The sequence below is a fragment of the Dromaius novaehollandiae genome, chromosome 1 (assembly GCF_036370855.1).
Source record: "Dromaius novaehollandiae isolate bDroNov1 chromosome 1, bDroNov1.hap1, whole genome shotgun sequence".
Lineage (NCBI taxonomy): Eukaryota > Metazoa > Chordata > Aves > Casuariiformes > Dromaiidae > Dromaius > Dromaius novaehollandiae.
In genome coordinates, this window is record NC_088098.1 from 143,722,963 (window position 1) to 143,750,353 (window position 27,391).

The window sequence follows — 27,391 nt, forward strand, 5'->3', positions numbered from 1 at the left end:
TTCTGTCACACTGACTTCTACTGACTTCTCTCAAATACAGTGTTAAATTCAGCATTCACGGTATTAATATTCAAGGTATTCAGGGGCCTGAAATGTCAACAAATGAATAGGCATTATTATTTATAGGCATACATTATTTATAGCATCTCTTTGGTGGCACCGAAATAGAGCAGTGATGGGGTTTATACAAGTCTGCACAGAATTAACTGAACAGGGAATCTAGGAACGGCAGCAGCCATGTTATGCCAGGTTTTCGAGAATACTTTGCCCTCGGTCAGCCAGGAATTCATGTAAAACTTTAACGGTGGTTGCAGTTTGCTTGCTGTTCCTGGCGAGGATCCCAGTCAGTTGCTGTGTGAAGACTGGGGGAAGAGACGGTGAGGGAAAAAACATCAAGTCAGTCTCACTTCCTCCCAGTGATCTTAGTGAATCGGTGCTGCTAAGCAAGCCAAGGAGTGAGAGGAATTTTGGTGCAAGAAGATTAATCAAGACAAGGGTTTGTTTTCCATGTTGTTAAAAAGGGGTTGGCCTCTATTAGTCTTGATGATTGTTTACTGTGTTTTGCTGGCTTAGAGAGGGAATTAGAGTCTGATGTTTTCTTGGATTTCTGTGAGTAACTGTGCTTATTTCTAGAGGCAGGTGTTTGTTAGCTTTTATGGATTTTTTTTATTTAACAGATAAGGAAACTGAACAAGCTCTAGGGCCCAGGACCGTGTTTGCCATGCTCTCATAGTGATGTCAGTGAGAGCTCTACTTTCAAAACAAATCAGCGCCTAAAAGAAAAAGGTGAATATGCATATTTAAATGTTTTCTTTTTTTTTACAAGCTTTCTATTTCTTCTAGCCCCTCCGTAAGAGTAGTGTTCCTGAAATGGTTTGCAGTAAACCAGACAGCACTAATTTTCAGCATGCCACAATCACACGCATAAGACCCAAATATCTTTTAGGACCACTGCAACTCCCTGATTCTAAGTTCACAGCTTTCCTATGGGGCTGTACAAAGTCTCTATCTAAATAACAATGTAATTGCTGGCACCAGTGGCTGTGCCACTGGAACCTATTACGAGAAAGCAGAAATAGCAGAGCTACTGTACCAGGTTGGAAAACTTATGAACACCTTTAGGATATCTAGGGTTTTCTTAGACGCTCAGATCTGTCTGGCACTTTTGCGCTATTACAGCTTACAGGAGCTCTAATGATCCTCAGTTACTCAACCTAGACTGAGAACATTTTCATTGCAATAGCTTGGGCTTATACTCAGGTACTCCCCAGTCCTTTTAAACACAAAGCTGCCTGCCAACTGCTGGGAAGGCAGAGCCCTGCCGGCTTTGTTAAAGCACCATGGAGAATTTTCATTACAGATAATGGCCATAGCCATTGCTGGCTCTTCCTCCTCCCAGGTTAATGCCTTTGTGCACTTGCCTTATCCTTACCTCAGTGCTGCATGGGGCTATTAGTTCCTTGGTGCTTCAGTGGGAATTGCTGCTAGGCTGTGATTCAGAGGCACCAGTATCATCCAAATAAGTGATAATAACTCCTAGCAGTGAGTCCTTTGCTTCACTTTAATACAGCCTTTTTTGGAATCGTGACACTAGCCCTGTGGCATCTGCATTGGCAACAAAATCTTTCTTCAAACATAGCCAATACATTTGGTGAGAGGGGGCTGTCTGCTTCTCCATGAACCTCTGAGTCGGCCGGTGAGCAGGCAGGATAGAGTCTCAGTAGTATGTTTCGGGAACCTGCACATAGAGGCAGGAGTGCCATAAACCATATGGAAAATGCTACATCTAACAGAGATTAAGCACATAAGAAGCAGGGGTACAGACAAGAAGCATAATTTTTTAAGGCATATCATTTTGGCCATAGTCAGATGTGCACCTAGATGTTACTTGTAAAAGCCATCAGTGGACTGAGATCTGAGCCCTTTTATACTGTTTTCCTAGTAAGTTTTATTATCCTATGGCTCATTCTTTGAAATTCATAGGGCAGGATTATGTCCTGCTCTGCCCAGTTTATCATTTTGCAGGCATACAAAGTAACCATAGCATTCTTACATACCATTAAAGGTGGAAAAAAAATTCTCTCAGAAAATGCTGCTTTTTCCCATTTGAGAATGGACTGATTTGGGGGGGGAGGGGAAGAACAAGTCTTTCATAAGTCAAGAGGGAACCTTTTAGGAACTTTTACTTTGTGTTTAGAAGTGACTTCTTGATTACAAATGTGTCTTCTGCAATTATAAAAAGAAAAAAAATCAAAATGGAAGCAAAACATCTTCTTTTTTGTTGAAATTAAGTATGCTTATTATTATGCTTCAAACTATTCCTTAATGGAACTGAGAACATCTTTGTTCTTGTGCTGGTCTGAAATGGAAAGAAGTGTGGGAAAGTAAGAATTTCCCATGGACTGGACATTTAAAATTCTGATCTTTTTCCACACGGAAGAAAATAAAAGGCACCTCTGATTTACTTTGCAGCATTAAGATAAGCCTGTGCCAGTCCCTGTGGAACCAATTTATCATGTGTTTCTGCATGATTTTTACATCTTCAGTGCAACATTTTCTGCAGACACCTTAGTCTAAGAGTGCATTTCCAAAACCATTCTTTGTCCAAACAGATTAGTTATACTGGTTATTTCGACAAGCATAGGAAATTGCTTCCACTCATAGAATTCCCAGACAAAAAATAAACATTTAGGAACTAAAAGGCTAGGCTTTTAAAGTCCAGGTTGAGTTCATAGAATTGGCAGGTAGAAACACTGGCCTGTTAAACTTGTAAATGACATCAGGCTTAGAAATTCTTCAGAGGCAATAATCATAATGATATTTAAGTTGCTGGAGAATGATTAGCAACATTTAGACTGAAGTACCTCCTTGAACATACTAGATCTTTTCCAAACCTAAGACAATCCTTTCCCTAAACATTCACTGTAAAGATTACTTTCCAGGCTGGCTTTTCTTTGAGGAGTGCTTTATAGTTTCTAAGCTCACAATAAGGATTGCATTCTCTTCCTGGAGCTTAAAAGATAATTTGAGGTAAAACAAAGTTTGACCAATTAGGTTTACTTACCATTGCCTACTGTTTGCAACTTAATGGAAACCTTCCTTTCAGTGATCACCAATGGTTCTAATAATTGCCATCTTTAACTTTTGTTTAAAATCTTGGGCATTTAGCCTTCTTGCTGAACACTCACAACTCCCTCTGAAGTCAATGGCAGCTGAGAACAGTCAGGATGTTGCACAACTGAGCCCTGTGCTGTCTGATCTTCCTTGTCCTCAGAAGTGCTCTTCCCTATCTGTAGTTGCAGTTCAGCAGGGCTCTGCAAGCATTCAGGAGCACAGGGATTGCCTAAGCAAACCCTAGTGGCTCAGTCCATCTCCACGATTACCAGCCACAGGCATTGGCCGTATGACTGTGGTAATGCGAGGTAGTTAACGGCTAACTTCACAGACAAGATGACCAGAGCTGCTTGGCTCTGATTTTTTTTTCTCCCTTTTTCACCAGAATTTACGTAACCAGCTATGCACCTGCTACACATAAGAGGAAGCCAAGAAGTTTACCAGGGAAAACAATGGTAAGAAAAGACATTCACTGAGGGTCTTTCCTGGTTTCAAGTGTTGTGTGTAAGAAAATGTTAACTGATTTCTCTGTTTTAAAAGCTTATTGAGAATCTAAGAGCAGATAATAAAGATTTACAACTGATGGCCTTTGAAGTCCACTACCCTATTTTTATAAGACAGGAGGTTTAGGAGTATTTATAATGTACAATATAACAGAATTAAAAGGAATTCATCACTTTGTGGTATCTGTTAAACTATCTAACACATTCAAGGAAGTACTTTTTAATATGAATTACTAATCACTGTCCAGAAACAGTTCTAAAATACCATTATGTTTATTCCCCCTGGAGAACTACTAAGCCTAAAAAAAATTATAAATTTGAAAGGGCAGTGTTTCTACCTGCCAAATCTGTGAACTCAGCCTGGACTTTGAAAGCCTATCTACCAGTCAGTAGATATATTCTAGAATATACTTTGTATTTCAGGTCTTTAAGCTGTCTCTTGCAAACACCTTGAGCAGTTAAGCTGTGTGCTGAAATATTCTTAGGTTCTTCTAGGAAGATGCCCAAGGTTAAGCCCACTGCTGCAACCTTGATTTTGCAGATGGCCGCATGGCTGAAGCCTGGATTTCCAGATGCTGTGTGTAGCACTGGGTGCAGTAGTCGAGCCATTAATACCATAACCAAGTGTGCAGCCAAACCAGTTGTGCTGACTCAAGGAGCCTTAGCAGAAGTATGTAGCATGACACACAACAGCTTGTCTCAAGGGTACTTCACTAAACTTGCAAGTATCCAACCACTCATTCTGTCAGAAACACCTGCTGAGATCGATGCAAATCTCAATAAAGAAATGCACACAAGAAGTTATTTCCTGTGTAAAAGAAAAAAAATTTACAGATTTTTAGAAAACTCAGGAACTCTTCTATGTGTTCAGGAGCTCCATCTGCCGACAGTATTTGGTAGCTCTTTGCATCTTTGTTGATTCCTCATAACACTAATAGTTTAAAATGTTAGAAAGCTTACAAATACTTCTTGTAATATTATTTTTTTACTTTGAATTTCAGGAGCTGCCTAAAAATTTGGATACTTTTATGCCTTTTTCCAAGAACCTTTGTATCAAATGCTTCAAAACCCAATATTTTACTGATATTGGCTGATGATCTGGGTATTGGAGATGTAGGTTGCTATGGGAATGATACAATAAGGTAAGGATGTATTCAACAGAATAAATTATCCCTTCCTGGTGAATTTTAGTGTAAAAAATGCTGATGACACTTAGTACTAGAAAATCTATTATTAATTAATGCCACTGCAACACCAGACATACATATTTTGAATTTAACAGATTAATTTATTTAGACATATTTCTTTTCAAAGCATAAAAAATAAATGTTCTACAGCAGGTGCTAGTGGAATAATAATTATACAAGCATGCTTGAGTGACTTTCTTAGACTTCTAATTTTCATCATATACAGTCAGAACTTTGTAAAGGTACACATGAACTATATTTTCCTGGTATGTATACTTTGTAAGTTACACCAACTCAAGGGTTAAAATATCAAATCTTAATCTCAGTCCTTAATATCCAACAACAACTCTAGCAGGCATGTGATGGAATGACAGCTCGGTCTGTATCATATATTCATCCCTAGTGCAGTTATCAATCTTTATACAAATAAATGTCAATAAACACTCTGTCTGTGTGCATGCACATGTTGAGTTTGCAAAGAGAATTATTAATATTTGTTCTCAGTCATTCAAGGTACAGTAAGTTATAGTTTTATTTCTTAAACTTTAAAAATAACAAAGTCTTATTTTTGCCACAGACTAAATGATAATGAAACCACTTTTTTGGAATGCAAAATATCCTCTACTTAATCTAACCTACCATCATCTTCCAAATTGTGTTGTCCTCCATGCATTACTGCAGTCTTTTATCACGCTGCTGCTTGAGCATTTGATATGGGATGGACCTGAATTGCCTTTTCTTTCTGTGTAGTTATTAACAAAAACACCTTCGTCAATGGAAAATTCATTTTTAAGAAAAATCAAGGCGTCTTCAAAAATATGTAACATAAAGCTTTCCTAGCTGAGTTGTAGCTAAAAAGAGATTTGAAATTTTGGTGGTGATGTACTTAATAAAACTAGGGACAATGAGTGGGATACTAAGAACATCTGCGTAATACATGTTGTCAGAGACATGATTTTCTCTTTAGGACCCCTAACATTGACAGCCTGGCAAAGGAAGGAGTGAAATTTACTCAGCACATTGCTGCAGCTGCTGTCTGTACGCCAAGCAGAGCAGCCTTCCTCACGGGCAGATACCCCATCAGATCAGGTTGGATTCTCCCTAATGGTTCACTGCAGTTTCTCTAGCCATTATTGCTATTAAAAATGCCCTTAGATAAACTTTTTAAAGATTAGTTAATCTGATGTTTTTGGGCCTCAGAGAGAAGGGCAAAAACAAAGATGACTAGATTTATTGGTTGATTTCTATGAGAAAATCCCCACATTAAATACCTTTAATGTAGCTATATAACAACACAGACATAGATGACTCTACCTGAAGGTGGAAAGATGAAGAAGGTAATTGTACAAGCACAGTATACACTGTAGTATTAAGATTATATTAAGCAAAGAAAAGCATAATATTCTGAATATCCTGACAAATACAGTGAAATATGTCAGACGATGGAACAGCTGTCAATAAGGTAGTTTTAAAACAGATTTACTCCAACCTTTCAAAACCACGATAGAAAACTTCAGCCAGTTTCTATGTCAGTAATCATCAATGTAGCTCTTCTGGTATGATCCTGACTTGCTAAGGAGTTAGATTTATGGAAAATGTAATCGTGAACTGTAATTTTAGGAAGTATGTACAGCTGGCTCTGTAAACTTGCTGTTCTATATAAAACTCTTCATGCCTTTTACAACGTATTTTGATAGAACCTTGGTTTTAAGGACAAGGATACCTAAGGCAGCTATTCAGTTGTCTAAACCTAGGCATCTTAGTGCTATTTTAGACACCCTAGAATATGTGAGATATCTGCATTGGACTAGCACATACGACACAAGACTTAGAAGAGACATCCTTCTGAATGCCAATCAGAATAACCTAGGGCATATAAAATGACTTATAAAAAAGTACTAGGCTTAGGGAACTGAATCCCATACTTACATTCATTAGAAAGAATCATCTGAACAGAGATAAAATGACTTGAATTATTTAAATGCTGTTACTCCTCTCCAGGGATGGCATCCAGCACTGACAGGCGTATTCTTTTTTGGAATGGGTGTTCTGGTGGGCTCCCACCAAATGAAACCACTTTTTCCAAAATACTGCACCAGCAAGGTTATTCGACAGCACTTGTAGGTATGAGGCATAGCAATATGCCACCTTTTCATTGTTTGTTATTCAGATGAGGCTGTTTCCATAAATATTTTTCTTTGACAGTATGTCTAGGATCAGATAACTACAGTTTCTTGTCTATATAAGTTTCAAAAACAGCAAGGTTTTTAAAATCCCATCCACAACCTCCAATGTCTTGGCAACATATGTGATAAATCCAAAATGAAGACACATGGAATGCATAGATAAACACTGCAAACAGATATAAATGCAATGGAAAAAAATTATTTGCTCAGTATAAACTGCTTCAGGAAAAAAAACACAGAGATATTAACTGATCTATTAAAGCAGAAAAATGTCTGCCAGTTGGTAGTCAGACACTACAGTGTTCTTAATTGTATCTGATAGCTGGATTTTCTGTACTTAGGCATTCTTCTTATTATCACAGTTGACTCTAAAAAGACCTTCATTATCTGCAAAAAGCAACTCAGCTAAGTGAGACAAAAAGGCTGAAAGACTTCCATACACTTCAGTGGGTTTGGGATCAGAACCCATGCTCAGGAAAGAAAATTGTACTAACTCTTTGGTAATTTTGCCTGAATAGCAATTAAAGGATGTGTGTTTAAGCACCTCTCATTTTTAAACTCTATGTTGTCAAAGGTGTTAGGTGCTTAATTATAATTACTGTGAATTTCATCCCTCTGCTGGGTTCCCCCACAGTGAGGTGTAATTTAGTTCTTAAATTGTGGACTGAAGTGAGTCTTCGTTATGTACTGGCTTCAAAAAAACTCTGCAAAGGGGAGGACTTGCCCTAGCTCATTGCAGTCTGGTTTAGCTGATGCTATAAAATACATCCATATACATGAGCACAGATGTGGTTAGCAGTCCTCGGAAGTTATTTGTCTGGTTCATAGCCCCTAAGCCCATGGTTACAGACTGTCCTTCAGTGTCAGGATAATTACACTGTTCTGTAATATGACTTCATTAAGGCTCATTGGCAATATATGACATGATCACTCCTGTTGTCCTTGATAATTAGAATGGCCCATTTTTTGCTACTTATTTTAAGATAAATATAGACACGTAAAGCCAATGTGTACACCTTCTTGTTGAAACTTCTTCCTGAATGCGAAGGTCACATTGAACTGGTGTGTAAATTAGCTAATATTTTTGCACTTAGCTGCTTCTTCTGGCACAGAAGATTCCCCTGCGCTCTCCCCTCCTCCCCCCCACGACTAATGCGAGGCTAGGTCATCGTATTGAAATAAAAAACACCAAATATCACAACCATATTTGTTCTCATTCAGGAAGGCCTCCAAGCTGGGCCATTTACCCTACGTGGAATTTTCTTAATTGAGATAGGTGAGGAAAACCAGCTGTTGTAGTCAGATAATGCCAGCATGTGTGAGCATTCCACACCTGCTCCTTCCGTGGCTGGGCCATAACAGAGAAGCACCACCAACCTGTTACAGATACAGGCAGAAGTACCCAGGAGTAATGCCTTTGGATCTAACATCTTTCTTTTATATTTTCAGGGAAGTGGCATCTGGGCGTGAACTGCAAATCCCGCTATGATCACTGCCACCACCCTTTAAATCATGGCTTTGATTATTTTTATGGCATGCCTTTTACCCTTTTGAATGAATGTCAAGGCACAGATGAACCTGAACTGGCCAAGTCATTGCAAGATACCTATTGGCTATACACACAGATAATCATTCTTGCAGTGCTTACGCTTCTGATTGGAAAACTTACCAACTTATTCTCAGTAAAATGGAAAATAATTATATGTCTGGCCATCTGTGGTTCCCTGTATTTCATTTCCTGGTTCTCCAGCTATGGATTCACCAAGTACTGGAACTGTATCCTGATGAGAAACCATGATATCACTGAACAACCAATGAAGCTAGAAAAAATCACTTCTAGTATGCTTAAGGAGGCAATTTCATTCATTGAAAGGTAACCAGCAAAAATCACATTACTTTTTCATGATTTTTTTTAAATTATATTATTGCTGTGTCATACAGCACTAGGTTGGCAGGTGGCATGCTGAACTAGCTACTCCTGGCTAGTTCACTCCATGCTGGCCAGCATCAATTTGCTGTTTCTGCATGTTCCTGTAATTGTCAGCATCCAACTGCTGTCTTTTTTCTTACATGCTGTTTGTCAGCTCCTCAGGAATGGGAAGATGATTTTGTTCTTTCCAGGACTTGTTTACATAATACAAAGGGGTCCTGTCCAAAGACTGGGCCTTCTGGCAGTAGGCACGCAAAAATGATCTTGACTTGATGGATGGATTGTCACATGAAGTGTTGCAGGTTAATATTTTTACAAACAGGAGAGTGCTGCTGAGTTTTGTTCTGTCTTGCCTTTTTTCCAAAGATGTCCTTCCTTTACACAAACATTGATAATTTCAACTAAAACTAAACTAAGCATTTAATTCTCAGTTCTGCCATGTGTCAAATCTGGGCATATCCCTGATTAGGATTATATCATTTCTTTAAGACTTTATTTCTTATGTGAAATTGGAGGTTGGAGAAAAATCTCTTTTCTGTAAAACTCTGAATATAGATAATTTCAGATGTCTTAGGATAGCCTGCCTGGCTTCTAGCTGCCATTCTTGAAGGGATATGGTTCCCTTGTAGGTCCAGTGTCATATCTGCCAAAGCCATGAGGATGTCTGAGATGCTCAGTGACACCCATGTTTAGGTTTAAGCAAATGAATCCTGTTCTCCTTGTCTCTGACAGTGTGTCAGCCTTTTGGCTAAGAACTTCCAGATTTATTTATTTAATATGCTACGCATGTCTAATTTAGAACCAGAAAAAAAGTCCATTACTATTTTGATCTCAACAGAGAACCTAAATCTTTAAGGTGAGTTTTAATCCCTTCTGTCTCCCAAAACCTCAAAAATGCAAAGATGGTGCAATCTGAAAATTTTATTTTAGATACTAATCACAACTGTGTCACTGCTACATTTTGAGGGGTTTTCCATATTTTGTTTTGAGTAACAGTTTGCAGAGAAATGACTCCTGTTATTTTCTTTGATTTCAGAAACAAGCATAGACCATTTCTTCTCTTTGTTTCCCTTTTACATGTTCACACTCCTCTCATTACCACAAAGAAGTTTTTGGGAAGAAGCAGACATGGCCTATATGGAGATAATGTTGAGGAGATGGACTGGATGGTGGGTGAGTGGTCTTCTTCAGTAAAGTCCTTCCTTTATTTGAATGTGGAAAAGAAATTAGAGAGGCAGTTACAGAAGTCCTTATTTATATATGACAAAAATCAGTGAATTTGCCTTGGATATACAGCCAGCTCCAAAGATGGCCATTCCATTACCACCCTTCTTTCTTAAGATAAAAGTGCAACCTATTCTTGTGAGGGTTGTTCTCTCTTTCTCTTCTTCAACTAACACAGTTCTGTGCTGCACTTTTTGATAAATTCAGAACAGTGATAAATGCAGTCAAATAATCCAGTATGTGCTTTATCATGTTATTAATCAATGTTTGACATTTCCCCAGCTCCCTTTTGTTAAAAAAATTACCAGCATCTAGTTTCAAAAGTTGTACCTGGTGCTGCTGATGACTTTACATTAGATAGTCATCAGTTTGTATATTTGTTCCTTTTTATTGAAGAATCCTGGGAGCAGAAAACACAACTCCAGACTCCTCCCTCCTAGCCAAAAGCTCAAACTAAAAAGCTGTGGAATTTCACTTAATAAGTTCATTAAGCTCATTTAAAAAATTATTCGCACTTAGAGCCTGGATTTAGACTTGAGCTGTAATTTGTAATTCCCTTCTGCTTCAGTAGGAGGGAGGGAGATGATAGCTAATATTTACATTTACAAATAGTAAATGAATGACCTACAGCCTAAGTATTCACCTCCTGTCCCAGCCAAGCTCCCTGAACTAATTCTTCCTCCAATAACCATGTCTAAAAAATGGTATTTTGTGAGCAGCCCAATTGCTTGTAATGGACAGCCTGAGAACCCCTGCAAGATCTAGCCCTACTAGAGGACTCTGGCACTCATCTACCTAAGTTTTGGGCATCAATCAACTTTGGGCACAAGCTGCTCAGAGCTGGGTAGCAAAAGTGCCAGGGCATAAGGAATGTACAGGCAAAACAGGATAGAAGCTACTGAGGACAGAAGTTTCTAGGGTCAGACAGCTAAATTTGGGGGTCTAATTTGGAACCAGGATGCCTAGATTCAATTCAAATTCTTTATTGGGCAGCTGTCTATTTTTAGCTAAGGACACTAAGTAATTTGACCAAGGAGACACAGGAAGTCTGTAAAGCAGAACAGATTAGACAAATGAACTGCTCACTAGCTCATGCTTTTCCTTGCGTACTTCAGCTTTTGCTGTTTCCTCTGTAGCTACAGAAGCTGTTCCTGGTGAAGATACTTTCATGCACTGGGTGGGGATGAAGAACAATCATACTCTGTATAAACTTCTATTGCTAGTGGTACCAAAACCATTATGAAGTTAGGTTTGAATTGCACTCTGTGGAGTTTTTACCAGTGACAGCAGGAGAAGATTTTGGTTGATAGCATGCAGCCTGACCTAAGTCCTTGTTTAATTCATGATGAAAACAGAGACAGAGCAGTTTTCTACAGTTAAGAGTCTAGACAGCACTATTATTTGTAACTTAAGCACTTTTGAGATGCTTGCAACTACACAATGGAGGCAGTCCTCAGCTCTGAGCATTTACAGCATAAAGATGACAGTGTATGCCAAGCAGTTTGAATAAGGGATCACTAATTCAATTTATTTTCCAGTTGTTTTTAATTTCTGTTTTCCTTGTTGTAGACTCCACAACCAAATTTAGGTCACCTTTAGCTGCTTTCCATTGGGCCCTTATTATTCCCATAATGCATGATTTTTCTCTGTATTGTTCATAGTAGCTCGTAACAGAAAAATAGAAGAAGACCTTTTGTCTATATCTTCTCATTCAAGTCAACGGAAAGACTCTGTCTTCAATGTATTTTGACTCAAGAGCTAAAAAAAATCAGGACATAATTACAATGTTTTACTGTGTCTTTAGGAAGGCTTCTGGACGTTATCGACAAAAAAGGCTTGAAGAATAACACATTCATTTATTTTGCATCTGATCATGGAGGATCCTTGGAGGCTCACAGTGGAAATGCCCAGCTAGGTGGATGGAATGGTATCTATAAAGGTAAGACTTTCTCTTAAAAATAAAATGATATAAACTATGTCCAGATAGACTATATTCACAAAGCTATATGCTAGCATAACAATCTTGTATTGTAGGGCTAGACCGACTTCAGGACATCAGCTAGTCATCCTTCAGTCCCCAGACAGGATCACCAAAGCTACTCCTGACAGCTATATCGTCTAAGCTGTTCTTACAGACCTCCAGTAATTCCTCAACTATACCAGTTTTCATTGTCTATGCTACTAGAATATTTTCTCCTGGTACCTAGCCTGGATTTCCTTGCTGCAGTTTAAGCAGGAAATCTTGCCCTATTCACCAATCTACGGACAAGTTTCGTTCCTCTTTGCAACACCTTGTTGTTTCAAGGCCATCATGTATTTCCAGATTGTTACTTTCCCCTCTCCTTCATCTTTTCTTTAGACTCCAGTGCATGTGTAATCCCTTCCAGCTCAATGTTGTCTGCAAATATAGTAAGCAGGCTATTTATTCCACAACCCAAGACACTACTTGAAAATGTTATAGTATCATATCCAGGACACACCATTTGGAGTCTTACTCCAAACATCCTTCTATTTTCATAGTGGACAATTATTTATGTCAACACTGACAGTGATCACAGTCACTGATAACTATTCTCTTGATAAAGCTTTCCAGTTTCTCATCTATTATATAGGTGTTTCATCTAGACTATGTTTCTATAACTGGCTTATGACAGTGTCAAAAGCAATATGAAAATGCAGATCTATGATATCTCTTGCTTCCCCTCCCTTCATATGATATGCTGCTTTAACATAGTTACAATCAATAATTAGGTTTATCTGACATGATTTGGTCTTAACAGAACTGTTACTCATATGCTCATTTCCTTCTAGGTGCTTTAAAATGATACAATTATTCGTAGCAGAATTTATTCAAGGAGTCTATTACTCTCTGTTTTTCTTTCCCAAGATAGGCATCACAGCTTGCCTTTTTCTATCCTGATACTTTAGCCATCCTCCACAACTTTTCAAACATAACCTCTAGCAAATCTGCAATGCCATCAGGTAATGCTATCAAATGCTCCAAATATTCATCAGCTTTAGTCCATTTGAAAATATCTACTTCATTCTATATTATATTATGTATTATTATACCATTCTATCCTTAGTCAAGGCTGACATCTTACCTAATGGCCAATAGCGCTGACTATGTTGGTTACCCAATAACAGTTCATCTTTATATCAAAGGCTTACACCGAAGCATCATTAAACATTTCAACTTTCTGTCGGCTTTGCTTCCCCACTGAATAGTAACTAGTCATTTTCTTCATTCTTCCTAATGCTACTTTTGATTTCTATTTCACATCATTAGTTGCCTCTCATTACATGATTTTGCCCCCCCCCCCCCCCCCACACACACACACAAATAGTCTCCTAGGAGTTCTTAGCTGTTAGTTCTTTAGCTTTGTTGAAGTCTGCCTTTCTGGAATTCATTGTTTTTATTTTGCTGTTTTCCTCCTTGCTATCTTTAGCTTTTAATGGTCACTCTCATCATTTTGACATTGTCTGCCAATTCTCTCCTTATTATTAAATGGAAAAGCTCCCTTCTGCTGGCTTTCTATACCTCCTTTGTCACATATTAGGAAATGAAGCTGGTCTTCCTCATGGAATAACAAGGAAGAGACACCACAGATTGGTTGTCATTGATCTCTTTCTTCCATCCCCTTTGGATAAAGTCATTTCACCCTTCTCTGTACTTCACTGCACACAGTGAACTCAGGGAGTGCTGCTTTTGCATGAAAGTGTACAGCGACTCATCAAAGGCTGGAGACCAAACCCATAAAATTTTTATGACACCTGACCTGACGAGATTCCTGAACCTTGACTGAGATCCTCAGAACCTATCCCTTTACCTGCCCAGGCCCATAAGCAAAACCTTCCCATGCCCAGCATGGTCACCATGACAGCTCAGGCAGCTTGGCACTTACTCCACAATGAAGCCTGAGATCAGTTGCCATCATTTATTTCCCTATAGAAGAAAAATCAGGTGCTCAGCATCAAACTGCACTTTGTCTGTCTAGTGCTAAGTTACCTTGAGCCACACAAGCAGTGTTTGACAGAGCTTGGAATACTCTGGATCTCACCCACTAATGTTTCTAAATGCTAAATTAACCTTCAATTCCAGATATGAAATTTCCAGACAAGAAAGACCAAAAAAGGCTAACAGGTTCATTTGTATACCTCAGAATCTGGGGGTATTCACTTCTACTATCCTACAACAAGTATAATAGCAACAGGAGAGTCCAGAGAAATGAATTTGATTAGATAGAGATATCAGTATGACAGCTATGATGAAATTATGCCTGCTTGGATAGAAGGCAAGTAACAGGAGATACAATACCAGCCTAGAAATAAATAACAGAAAGGCATTCCCTTTTATCCTCTCATAGCAGCAGAACAGTGTTCTGTTTAGACAGAATACACAGTCTAAACTAAAAGGCAATGGACTGAAAATTGATTATAAAAAAGTAGTTTATTTATTTCATAAATATCCATAGAACTCACTGCTGTAAGATGTTATTATTGTTAACAGTCAATAAAAATAAACAAAAAAACAATAAAACTCCCAAATGACAAGCCATGCATATGGCTAATGAGAACATCCACTACAAAATAACAAACCACAAGATACTAACCTTTATCATACACAGCACAAAAGTTATTGCACAAGTGGTTGGACTTGCTTTATAATCCATCATGCCACACTGTCAGCCTTTTACACCACGGTCTGGGAACCCTACCTCTCAGCTGTTGACTATGAGCACCATCTCCTCCATAGCAAAGACCTATACTGCCTAACAGAGCCAAAGAGGTTCGTTTAAACTACACAGCCAGCAGTCCACAGCTGCTGGCTTATTAGCTGAACTAATAAACCAGCTTCAAGTTTTGCTTGCCATTTTTCCTGCAATACTTTCCAGCAATGACTTTGCTTCTCTGTCCCTGACAGGAGGAGCAACAGGGCAGAGTAAAGGTTATGTAGCTACCTGAGCTTCACGTTTTGTAATTTTTGTTTTCTAACTGGACCATTAACTTTGGGTTGTTGAGTGTCAGAGTTCTGTCTTTAAACCACATTGCTTCGTTAATATGCCCATCCTTGACATCAATAATATATATATATTTATAATAAATGAATGGTTCTCACTCTGAAATAATGTTCAAAGCAATGAATATTTCAAGTTATAGGAGAGTTAATGCATGGGGGGAGGGGCCGAATTTAGGAGAAGATAAGAGGAATGCAAAGGAAACAAAGAAAGAAAGACTCTTGGATTATCTCAGGATTATTTCAACAGAAATGCAGATAGAAAGTCTTTGTCACTGTAGACTATTTAAGGAGCTTCCTCATTTACTGCATGGGTTCTGCACTCTTCGTTTTGGGATCACCTGAAAGCATCCCTGGGATTATAAGCTCCTGGAGGGTCATCAAACATTATCTTAATCACCTTCACTGCACTCCAGGTCTGCAAATCCCTTTGTGATGTTCCTGTTACCTCTAATTTTCAACTGTTTGACAATCAGGCTTCCCTGTGTTAAGCCTCCTTTCCCAGGCACCAGGTGGGACTGCAAGCTGTCTTCCATTGACATTGAGTCAGATTTGCTTTTTGTTAATAAAAGACCTTTTTCCTGTGCGTGTTCTTAGGCAGTGGAGAGATTATTCTCTTATATGACATAAAATTGTATGGGTCAGAAAGTCTTCTTGTGCATCAGAGGGTAGAATTGTTCCTCTTCTGCCAGAAGTGCTGCGTAATGATGGGTTGCCATGTGTGCCATAGAAGAAAGTAGTGTAATGTAAAGAGAGTAACAATACTTATTTGTGAAGAACGGAGTTGCACTGTGGTCATTCTGTTCCCTGTTCTCCAGGATTTAGTGTGTTTTCATTAGAAGTATTTGAATATTCTGAAAGGTTTAAAACCCTTTATTAGACAATTACTATGCATGTATAATATCTTTCATTCTCATCTCATCTCTCTTTTAGTACTTTCCTTTTTTTTTCTCTCTAACAGGTGGAAAAGGAATGGGAGGCTGGGAAGGAGGGATCCGTGTCCCAGGAATAATTAGATGGCCAGGAGTGTTGCCTGCAGACATAGTTATCGATGAACTGACAAGCCTTATGGACATTTTCCCAACAGTGGTTCAGCTGGCTGGAGGGGCAGTGCCTCAGGACAGGTGCAAAAGTTACTTCATAAACCATTTTTGCTTCCCTTTCTTGATTTAGAGAGAATATCATGCAGCCTAACATTCACAGGTTAAATTCTGCTTGTTTCTAAACCGCATAGTTCTCTAGCTTTCTTTCTGCTTAGCTTTCCCTGTCTTGTATGATTTTATGGAAAAGGCAAAGGAAAACAATATGTTTTTAAAAGTGTCATTTACCTGAAGCCAGTTTTCTAATCACTGAGATCACCTGGTTGACTGGATCACTGGGATGGAATCATTTTCCAAGTCCCTTTCTTTTCTTAGGAACTTTTCATTATACTTTCCATGAAAAATCCACAGAGATTCACAAGGCTGGTTGGCCTTGTTAGAGTAAATAGGCTATGCCCTTTCGAAGAGTAGGAAGCTGGGTGTAGGGAGGGGCCCACACATGGCCTGCCTTTGGATGCCAGGAGGGGAGAAGTAGGCTCCTCAGTAGTAAGCAGTTCTGAGCATCTGTTAGACTCTTCTAAAGAGCAAATGAGAGAAGGGACCTGTTTGAGTTATGACGTATGGATAAACCATTTGAGCAAAAAGCACAAAAGTCCCTGCGTTGGGTAACTAAACCTGCAGTAACTCAATTAAGTAAGTAGAATAACTTCTTTTATGAAGCCCTGAGCTCACAAAGCTACTGGTGATTTCAGTTTCAGGCAGCCAAGTTTGAAAGGGTGAACCTTGCCTTCTCTGTGGTTATCACATACTTACTCCCAGGAAAATTACAGTAATGATAACTTATCTCTCTAGGATGTGTGTACTACTGTAAATGCACAAACTGCTAGTAACTACTAATCCTTTGTCTCCACCCATCCGCACAATTAAAAATCTCAGGGCTCATTAGCTAAATAGCAGCTTGTGTTATCAATGATGCTTGAAATCCTAATGCCACATATGTAGAGTGTGAGTATTGCTCACACTCCAACTACAAACTGAAATTCTTAAAACAGTTAGGTGACTTCCATTCTCTCCACCAGGGTAATTGATGGACGCTCCTTGCTGCCTTTACTGCAAGGCACAGTTCAGCACGAGTTCATGTTTCACTACTGTGGTGTGTTTTTGCACGCAGTGCGCTGGCACCAAAAGGACAGTGAGTATAAGCATTCCCTCTCCTGCCTATCAGAGGAGATGATGTAATGGCCTCTAGTTTCCAACAGAGTAACAGGTTAAAAAAAACATTGGGGGTAAGTTTAGAACCTCAAAGTCTTAGTTCTTCTGCAAGATGCAGAAGGGCTGGGGTTTTAGCTCTCCTGATTTCCCTGAGATGAAGGGTTCTGCTTTATGGGTAGCACGAAGAAGCTCCATATTGTTGTGTATCTATTGCTCTTGCTGTGAAAGTATTTGGTATCAGTTTGAGTGTAAGATTAGAAAAAAGGAACTGCACACACAGGGTCTTTATCTTAAGCAGTAGTTTGTTTATTTTCAATAGTCCTATGTTATTTTTTTCAGTTTTTCAGCTGTGGAATTAGGCAAGCTGACAGAAGCTATAATATTTTTCTTAGCTTTGAACAAGCACCCAATCTTTGCTGATGACACCTTCCATTAAGGTATAATTGAGAATGGGCTAGTGACTGGTAGCTGTGTCCTAATTCCTGTCCCAGCATGGAGGAAGGCATTTATGTAACCAAACACGAGTGTCTGCATCTGAGCTTATTGCTTTATTGTCACTGAAAAGAAATAGATGGTTATAGGGTGTGATTCATCACCTCCTCATGAAGACACCTGGGCCAAATCAGTCACCCCTAAAAGTGCCTGTTTCTCTCCATTGGCTGTAAAGGGAGCTGAGGATGACCAGATCAGATATAAAAATCTTCCTTGTATTAACTTAAAGTTAGTTGAGATGAATTGCCCCTTCTGTGACTGAATGATGTGAGAGTATGATTAAAGCTGATGAATTAGTGGTGATGCTGCATTCAACTTATTTCATTCAGCACAACTGGAGATTTGCAGAAGGCAATGGAGTAGGCTATATCTATCCATCTTCCCATCCTTCAGAGACTTGAATGAACCTCTTTAATTTCCATTTTGTTTTCTCTATGAAGTGAGAGAAGAAATACTGAGTTCTTGTGGAACTGCAATTAGATAATAGTTACAAAATCATAGGGCATTCTGCCATCTCCAGCTGTTCAAATTTAGCTGTTGTTATGTTGACAATATGCTGTCTGTTTGAACAGTACTGTCAGTACTCACCTTTTCTGAGATCATCTTAGGCAGCTCAGTGGGAAAACCCTCTTATGTCAAAGTGTTAATCGAGTAATCTTTCTCATACCATTCGCATCTTCTTTATGATACTTTCTGATACCATGATTAATAGTATCAAGCCAAGAATCTACTTGTTTTTCAAATACCCATTAGATACTTGAAGACCACAAAACTTATTTGTACTTCCAAATGTTCCAGAACAGACTTCTCTATTCACCTAGAAACACACGAGTATTAGGATAACAGCTGAGAACTTTGCAGTCTTTCATGTTGGCGCATAAATACATGCCAGGGTTGCAACACCAAACTTTTAATCACACTGCCACTTTAACCCTGGGGTCAGTGCCCAAGTTATCGATGCACAGGTGGTGTCTAGGCATCACTTACCAAGTTCCACAGAAGCATCGCTCCTGAGCAGGAAGTCACTGAGCTTGGCCGATGGGGAACATGGAGGAAAGGGACAAAGACTAAATTGGAGAGACTGTGATGTTAGGTGCTGTGATGGAATTTCATTTTTAGATTCTTGATCCCCAGAGATAAATCTAGATACTTCTTCCAAGGGAAAATGTGTAAGGCATAGAATTCATACAGTACTTGAATTAATCCCTCCAGGGTGAGGTTCCAGAGCAGTGTACATACTGCTCAGGGGGAGACATGTGGGAGGAAACACTGAGGTTTTGTGGGTTTTTTTTTTTTTTTTCTGAAATCCTTTTCTTCCATCGGCACTGACACTCCTCCCCAAGTGCTAGGAGAGGGCTTTTTTCCTTTGGGAACCTCAATTCTTTATTTTCTCTGGAGGGAAGAGGCCTATAAAATTTTTGTCTAAGAACTGAGAAAGGGATCATTTTTTTCTTTTAAAATACGGGCAAAAGAGATGCCACAACTGCCTCTCTTCTACCTATTAGCTCAGTGGCCAGATCTTTGCAACCCTACAGTCCACATATGTGTATCTCCCTCTGGCCACAGAGCATCCTTAGTGTAGCATGGAGAACAAAGGGAGTTGGGCAGAACTACTTGCAGGACTGCTGCTCAGCAGAGCCATCACAGCTAGGCATTCTTGGTACCTGCAGCTTGCTTAGCTTGTTTCTTCTCCCAAGCTGGGGCTTTGTATGGACCCAGATAACTGTGCCTATCAAAGGAAGTGATCCCAGTGAGGGAATCACATTTGAACCACACAACACCAACAGTTTAGCAATCCCTAGTGGTTAGTCCCCTCAGGAGACAAAGGTGTTTGATTCCGTCCTCTGCTTGAGCAGATACAAAATATTCATCACCGCTAAAGCAACATGTGGAAATCACTAGACTGTATCGTTATTCCTCCTGTGAAAAGTGGGCCTCTCCAGCAATTATAAATCCAGATTCATTGAGCCAATGCCAAAACTTAACAATTTGGGCATTCAGTTTCATTTTGGGGCTACCTCTGGTGTTTGCTGTCAGGACTTCATTCCTACACAGCACATTAGCCTGGTAAAACACAGAAACGATGCCAGTGGGAGGGACTGGTGCTCTTACTCCTGTAAGCTCTTCTAACAGGCTGGGTCACACAGCTGAGTGTGCTTCACCTTTGCCTGCTGAAGGAGGGAAATGCATCACAGGGGAATGCTGTCGGCGTTGTGCTGTGCAGCTCAGCACATATACACATATATACACACATATAGGCTTCCCTCCGGCCTAACTTTTACGAAGACCAGAGGGGCAGGTATGAAGCTCTCATTTTTGAACGTAGGTTTCTAGAGCAGCCCACCGGGGCCAGCGGTAGCTGCTTCCCTCCCACACGGCAGCCGGGGAAAAGACCAAGCGGAGCAGGCACGGGGAGGCGCGGCCAGGGAGGATGCGCAGCGCTGCCAACCGCGCAGCACCGCCAACCACCGCCGCTAACGGCCGTAACGGCCGCCTCGCACTCCAGGAGGGGGCAGCCTCAGGGGTGTCTCTGCGCGAGGCAAACATTAAATGAATGCTTCAGACAGATTTTTAACAAAAATAAAGTTTGCCTGGTACTTCGGGTCTGCTTAAAATCCCTGATTTTCAAGCTCCAGTTTTGAAGTGCCATATATCAAAGGACACCCAAAATGTAAGGGTGCTGAGAGATCATGGCCCAGGCCCTCTGGAGGCCGAGGGGTGCCAGCCTGCCACACTGGGCTCCTCATGGAGCCCAACTCAGCTCATTTTGCTGGGATCCCTCACCTGGCCCACAACACCAGCATGGCTGTGAGCACAGAAGGTAAACATCCACAATAACCACATCCAAAGGAGGATTCCTTGCCCTCCCACCCCCACCCCCCAACTGTAGTGGCTTCATTTCCAGTTTGCTTTCAATGGCAGTGTCCATTTAAGCCACAACCTCAGCTCAGGTCTGGAGTTTTACTTCTATCACCAGCAGGGCCAGGCGTGGCCCGCACTCCAGGAGTGCTGTGTGCTGGAGCACTCCACAAGACCCACAGTTAGTGCACTGTGCAGAAATATGGGTTACTGTTTTAAATGTCTGTCTGTCTCTCTGCTCTCTCTCTGCACACACTCTCTTTCTCTCTGTATGTCTAATACTCAGCAGGCCAGAGAATGGGAGATTGAAAACTACAGTCCAGCTCTCAGAGCTGTCACGGGAGATGTGAGAGACTGAGGTTCAACTAATACAGCACAGCTCCAAGTTGGTCCCACTCCAGAATGGCGAGGAGCTTGAGGCTTTATCATATCTAACTGAGTCAGTTCACCTGCTTGCATTACCTAAAACACAGCATGGATTAGAAACTCAAATCACTGTTCTCAGAAATTTCTCTTCAATTTGTTTTATATAAACATAAATACATATATACATATATAGGACAAGAGGCAGCAGGCACAAACTGAAACACAGGAAGTTCCATCTGAACATACGAAAAAACTTCTTTACTGTGAGGGTAACAGAGCACTGACACAGGTTGCCCAGAGAGGTTGTAGAGTCTCCTTCCTTGGAGATTTCAAAAGCCATTTGAACAAGGTCCTGGGCAATGTGCTCTAGGTGACCCTGCTTGAGCAGGGAGGTTGGACTAGATGATCTCCAGAGGTGCCAACCTCAACCATTCTGTGATACACATTTGCCTAACAGAATAAGGTTTGTCCAGCTGCAGAGACTCCTGGAGAACATTCACTCCTGGAATGAGTTCCTGTTGCAGGAGCTCATACAGCCTTCAGACTGCTGCACCTCCCTAGTGGAATGGTAAATGCATATTCCATCAGCAGAGGCAGCCAGGGCACTTCGGACTGAAGAACTACTGTTCTCTCTCCCACCCTTTCACCTTTACAGATCATTCCTAATACGCCACACTAGCTAATGCAGACATAGATACAGTGTGAAGGGGTGTGGGGGGGCAGGAGGCTGCCTGTGTTCCTATGAAACTATGAGCACAGCTAGATTTCACAGGCATGCCTTTCTACAATTTTCCCATTAAGAGACAACTGCTGGGGGTGGGAGTTGAAAAAAATGAATGTTCTACATATTTATAACCAATCGCAATACCTTAATGGAATGTGCACTGAGTTAAATAAGGAGGCAGCAAAACAAATTAACCTTCTTAATGCAAGCTAGAATTAAAAAAAGCTATATGAAAATATAGATATATTTTTATGTATTTATATATGAATATATATATATCTTATGATAAGATATGATATCTTATGATACCCATATCTTGTATAAACATCAGCCATTAAGGTGTTGATGAGCAGGCATATTTAAAACCCAAAATTTAGCCTCTCAAAATGTAGCTAAGTGAAAGACTGGCTAATCAAATATTACTGTTTGGCTAAACTTTCAGCCAAGACTGAAATTCTCATCCTTTGTTCACACTGTTCTTCCTTTCTACCGGGCAGGCAGACTTTTTAAGAGTCTGTTTTAGTCTTCTCATAGTTGTGCTCATTTAAAAGTGTATTGCATTCACATTACATATTTAATATCTGTTCATTTCTATCTATTGCATAGGCCAGATACAAAGCCATTGTGTCTTGATGTCATCCAGGCAGGACTCATCAATTAAGTCCTTCACTGAAGCCAGAAGAATCCTTTGTCTTTATGTTAAAGAGTCCTTTCCTCTACTACAGCACAAAAAGGCTTATTAGTGACAGTCTGTTTCCTTCTGCTCGTTAAATTGATTGATTGTTACCAGATGGGCCTGAGAGATATTTGGATTGAAGAAGCAGGTTTTCTTTCCTTTGGACATATTACATTAACATGTTGCCCTAACATTCACATACATCCTTCAAATTCTGTCAGAGCTAATTCCCTTCAAGTTTTATATCCCCCTTTGCATCTTGGAGATGACTGAAACCCTGCTGGTTCCATCAGTGCTGTTTTCTACCACCACCTTTTTTTTTTTTTTTTTTTTTTTTTGGATCTCTTTTAAACTCAGCTGTCTATTCAGTTCACCAACATGGGTTAATTACAATTGGCCTCACTGTATCCTTGGGTATGAACTAACAAGGACCTAGCTGTCTCCCACTCTGCAACTCCAGTAATTATTTGCAGCTGTGAAAAGTGGATGTGAAAATGTTGCTAAATCAGACTAATTCTCCCCAGATACACTATATAGCAATTCAGAGAAGTGAGTATAGACTATGAGGAATTCAGCTCAACTATTACAGGAAAAAGAAATAAGTGACTACTTTGTTTTTTCTGACTGCTGATCACATGAATTGCTAGATATAGCTACAGATAGAAAGATATCTGTCCATCTCTCATTTGTCTATTAAATAGTCATTCTGGCTATACTATCAATAGCAGACTAGAGCCACCTAACCAGAAGCATGCAAATGACTCACAGAATACTTTTCCTAACTCTTTGTCACAAGTGCATGTGCTACATGACCAACAGACATAAAAGCCCCATCTCATGCTGGGGAAGCCTGATGTGATAGAGGATGCTTGCATTTTTGTCAAATGACAAATGCACTTTTAGTCACAAGACAGAGAAAGGCTGAAGCAGAAGGACAGGGAGCATATCCCAGCCAGTGGCAAAGCGCATACCCAAACAGAGCTGAGGAGTACATAGTCATAGTAAGCTATAAGGAACAGTGAGCCTATTTCATTTATAGAATCCAGCTTCTGCATCTTTCCTCTCACATTTTCAGAAGTGGAGACATGTAAATCTATAACATTATGCAAAAACATTTCAGAACCATTGAGACAGCATCCCTCCGCAGGAACCCAGAAGCTTAGCTTAGCAGCAAGTAGAAGCCACAGAGTGGAAATAAATAGACAGCCAATCAGCCTGCCACTGGAGATTTTAAAAGATTATCTGTGCTTTAATATCTGTTTTTGGTTTCTCTCTACATTTAAGAAGTTTTTTTATTTATTAATAAAATACATCCTGGTGTAGTTAACATGACACAGAAGAACAAAGTTGCAGACTCCCAGTCATAGAGAACAGGTCAGGGTACAACAGAAGAACAGGTCAGCAGATTCCATTGAACCAAAAAGAAAACGCCATGTAGGCAGAACAAAAATGTCAGCTTTTTGTGCTCAGTGCATTACAGAAATGTCTGCAAATGTTGAATGTCCCCTTTCCTTTCCTCTTTCAGACACAGTGTCTAATCCCTGTCTTCTTGGTGGGCATATCTTCTGCCTCATCTTGGAATGAGTTCAGTGTAGTGCTTTCTAACCAGAGTGAGGAATGGGGAGAAAAGGAAGGAAGAAACAAAGGGAAGGAAAATTCAGCTGTTGAGCTGCATTCCAATTTAGTCCAAGCCCCTTATCATTTTTCATCATAAGCCAGACTCTTAGCATAGTCTCCTTTTATTTCCTTCTAATTCTTCAGTGCTGTTCGAATTACAGATCTGCATTTGGAAACCCAGTGTGTCCATACAACGGCTTGCTAAAATACAAGATGTAAAGCTGCAATCTAGCTGTTCATCATGTTAACTTAAAAACTATACTCCAGATTTTGTTGGTTTTGTGGCCTGCAAATAATACCCTGTTTGAAAGTGTGCTACTTGAGCATGGAAATAAGCTGTGATCAGTTCCCACCCAGGTGCTCTTCTTTGCTCAGATATACAGAGCCAAGAGAAGAACCTACCAGTACCTACACCCAGAAGTCAAGTGATACATCCTCTGTTTTTCCCCCAGGAGGCATGTGGGGTTCAAAATGGACACCGCAAAGGAGCAGAGACTCAAAATATTAGACCTAGCTATCCAGATAGTATATATGGCCCAGTAAGCAGCCAAAGCCTGGGCAGGCCTGTGAGCCACAGAAACCATTCTGAATCCCTGCCTTTTGGCCAGCTCCCTTTCTGCCAAATGTAATAGCCACGGCATATGCTTGCCCTAGGAACAACAAAGCAGATGTAACTTAAAACATTAACCAATCTTTTAGGGACCTTCCCTGACTCCTAATGCCATTAAACTGATAAAATGCGCTTCTTTCATACCAGGTGGCACTGTGTGGAAAGCTCATTACACTACTCCAGTATTCCAACCAAAGGATTCTGGAGGCTGTTTCAGAAGAGGAATTTGCCCATGTTTCAGGGATGGTATAACCCATCATGACCCTCCATTGCTGTTTGATCTCTCACAAGACCCTTCAGAGACCCATCCTCTATCAGCTGACACCGAGCCCTTGTTTGACACCATTATAAGGAGAATAGGAAACGCCGTAGAAGAGCATCGTAAGACGCTGACTCCAGTCCCACAGCAACTGTCTCATTACAATAATATGTGGAAGCCATGGCTGCAGCCATGCTGTGGGACATTCCCATCCTGTTGGTGTGATAAAGAAAGCAACAAGGCAGAGGATATACTTTAACACCAAAATCAAAGAAGGACTAGCTCAAAAAAAGAAGAAAAAAAGGATATAATTTTCACATTCAAATTACTTCAATCTAAATACAGAGATCTGGTTCAAATTACACTGGAATAAGTGAAAGGGACATTTCTGATGCCTTTTGTTCAGCCTTTTCAATAAGCCTGTAGTTAAAAAAAAGACAAAAACCTCTCCAAACATATTCTACCTAAGGGTCACCTGTATAATCTGTCCCTCAAGTGCATCATTCTGGATTAAGTGCCCAGATAGTGAACCAGAATTTCTTTCCTTGCTGATTTTAAATTCAAGTAAGTTATTGATGATAGCAGATCAAACCTTAAGGACAGCTGTTTGTACAAGTAATATGCTTGTTAAGGCAACAGGCCTGAGCCCAGGAGGAGATGCCACTTCAGGCTGTTTCTTTTTACTATAAAAACTGTCTTGTATATAAAAACAAAATTGTGCATTTGGTTTGGAAACATACCAAAACACATTAGCTTCTAAGAAATAAACATTTACTAGACATGGACACCTACTGATTGTCAGCAATCTTTTGCCTCATCTATGCATTTGTTTACATGCCTCATCAGTACATTTATTTGTCACGGTAAGAATTCCCAGGAAAAACTGACAAATATGTTTAAAAATTGGGTAGCTAAAGTTACAATCTCAAGTTCAGCACTTCAGTGTCTAGCTATTCTAAAATGCTAAACCACAGCAATTACTACTGACATACATTTTCCATATCGACTTCAGCCCTCTCACTTGCAGGAGTGCTGAAGATCATCATCCAGGAGGATATGACCAGCCACCTTGACAAGATTGCTCTCAAATTTCACAGTCAGTGAAATTAATTCAATAAACTGCGAGTCCTACTTTAGTGATAACATTCCTGATTTCATGACAGCTAATTTGCCCCACAAAAAATGGGCTTTGTTTTGGAAGACAGCAGTCTGGTTTCAGTAGAAGGTGTTAAAAATAAAATCACTGCACACACTAATCACTTCAGTGTATAGGTCATACTGTACAACCCACACAAGTGTCAGCACTCTGTGCAGTCATTAAGGAAAGGTAGGGAATTAAAATATCTAATCCTCTCTTGCTGCCTTCAGGTTAACTAAATTCATCTCGCTATATATAATTCTAACTATGTTCTTGCAGGGTTTTTGTGTCTAATCCCATTTTTAAGCAGAGGTTCCTATATTTTCTGCTTCCAGTGACTTGCATGCCAGAGAGTTGGATTCAAACTTCAAACAAGGCCTCCTGAACGGTGGCTGTTCACTCCTGCCACATAACTAAAGGTCGACAGGTAACAAGGGAAGGCAGGAGCAGCACAGCAGATGCTTTAGGTGACTTGTTTCCTTGAACTTTTAGCAGTAATTTCAAGCGAGCTCCTGGCTTGCACCCCCTCTTTGATATGTCACTTCTCCCACCACGTTATTTTGTTCTAAACAGCACAGGTTGTGACCATGGTGTAGCATGAAATACAAGTCTCCCAAAAGCTAAATGGGCATTTCTTTATTTCCTGTACTACCTTCCTTCTGACTAAAAGCTCACCATGCAAATTATGTGGAAATTATTCCACATAGATCAAAGGGCTAATGTGACAACCAATAGAACAGATTAATGTCAGACCTGACAGAAGTCCCTAAGAATGCATTTTTTCTTACTACCTGATAGCATTTAAATCTACTCAAATTTGCTAAGAACTTGTCAGAAGATGTGGCATATTCTGTGGCTGACAGGGATTAAAACCAGAGCAGCTGCATTTCACTGGTTTCACAGAAAAGGGAAGTAGCATAGAAGACCATTAATTTGAAAGCCAGTTTGGCCAATTCAGAAATGGAGAGAAATCTTATTGCTCAGTGGGGAACCAAGGCAGAAGTTCTTTTCTACAGTCACACCAGTCTGTTAGGTAACATCCATACTGTCAGTTGAGTGTAAGCCTATTCTCAGATCAGCTTCCCCCCTGCACACACACACTGTTTATACACATGAACATGCCCAGTCACAGACTAGGCCCTGATTAAAGAGTTTACCAGATGACAGGAGGGTGTTCAAGCACCCACACAGCATCTAAGCATAGATCCAAACTCCTGTTAATAGGCTGGAAAGCTCG

General features: G+C 40.0%; 1 protein-coding gene across 3 annotated transcripts; it reads left to right on the forward strand.

Moving 5' to 3' along the window:
* The first annotated feature begins 297 nt into the window (after positions 1-297).
* LOC112984472 (arylsulfatase D-like) lies at positions 298-25,807 on the forward strand. 3 transcript variants are annotated; one of them, XM_064501089.1, is made up of 12 exons: positions 299-496; positions 678-786; positions 3,500-3,569; positions 4,619-4,759; positions 5,772-5,893; positions 6,806-6,928; positions 8,440-8,863; positions 9,957-10,093; positions 11,949-12,083; positions 16,123-16,285; positions 17,281-17,393; positions 24,905-25,807. In XM_064501089.1, the coding sequence occupies exons 3-12, from the start codon at positions 3,517-3,519 to the stop codon at positions 25,273-25,275; spliced, it is 1,782 nt and encodes a 593-aa protein (XP_064357159.1). In that variant the 5' UTR covers positions 299-496; positions 678-786; positions 3,500-3,516; the 3' UTR covers positions 25,276-25,807. The 3 variants fall into 3 exon arrangements, with proteins under 3 accessions (XP_064357164.1, XP_064357159.1, XP_064357171.1); XM_064501094.1 differs by lacking the exons at positions 16,123-16,285; positions 17,281-17,393 and having other exon boundaries at positions 298-496; XM_064501101.1 differs by lacking the exons at positions 3,500-3,569; positions 5,772-5,893 and having other exon boundaries at positions 301-496.
* Positions 25,808-27,391: the final 1,584 nt, after the last annotated feature.

Coding starts and splice junctions, on each gene's coding strand:
- LOC112984472 (XM_064501089.1), top strand. CDS start 3,517: ATGCACCTGCTACACATAAGAGGAAGCCAAGAAGTTTACCAGGGAAAA. Junction 8,864..9,956: donor GCAATTTCATTCATTGAAAG/GTAACCAGCAAA, acceptor CTTTGATTTCAG/AAACAAGCATAGACCATTTC. Junction 12,084..16,122: donor ATGGAATGGTATCTATAAAG/GTAAGACTTTCT, acceptor TCTCTCTAACAG/GTGGAAAAGGAATGGGAGGC.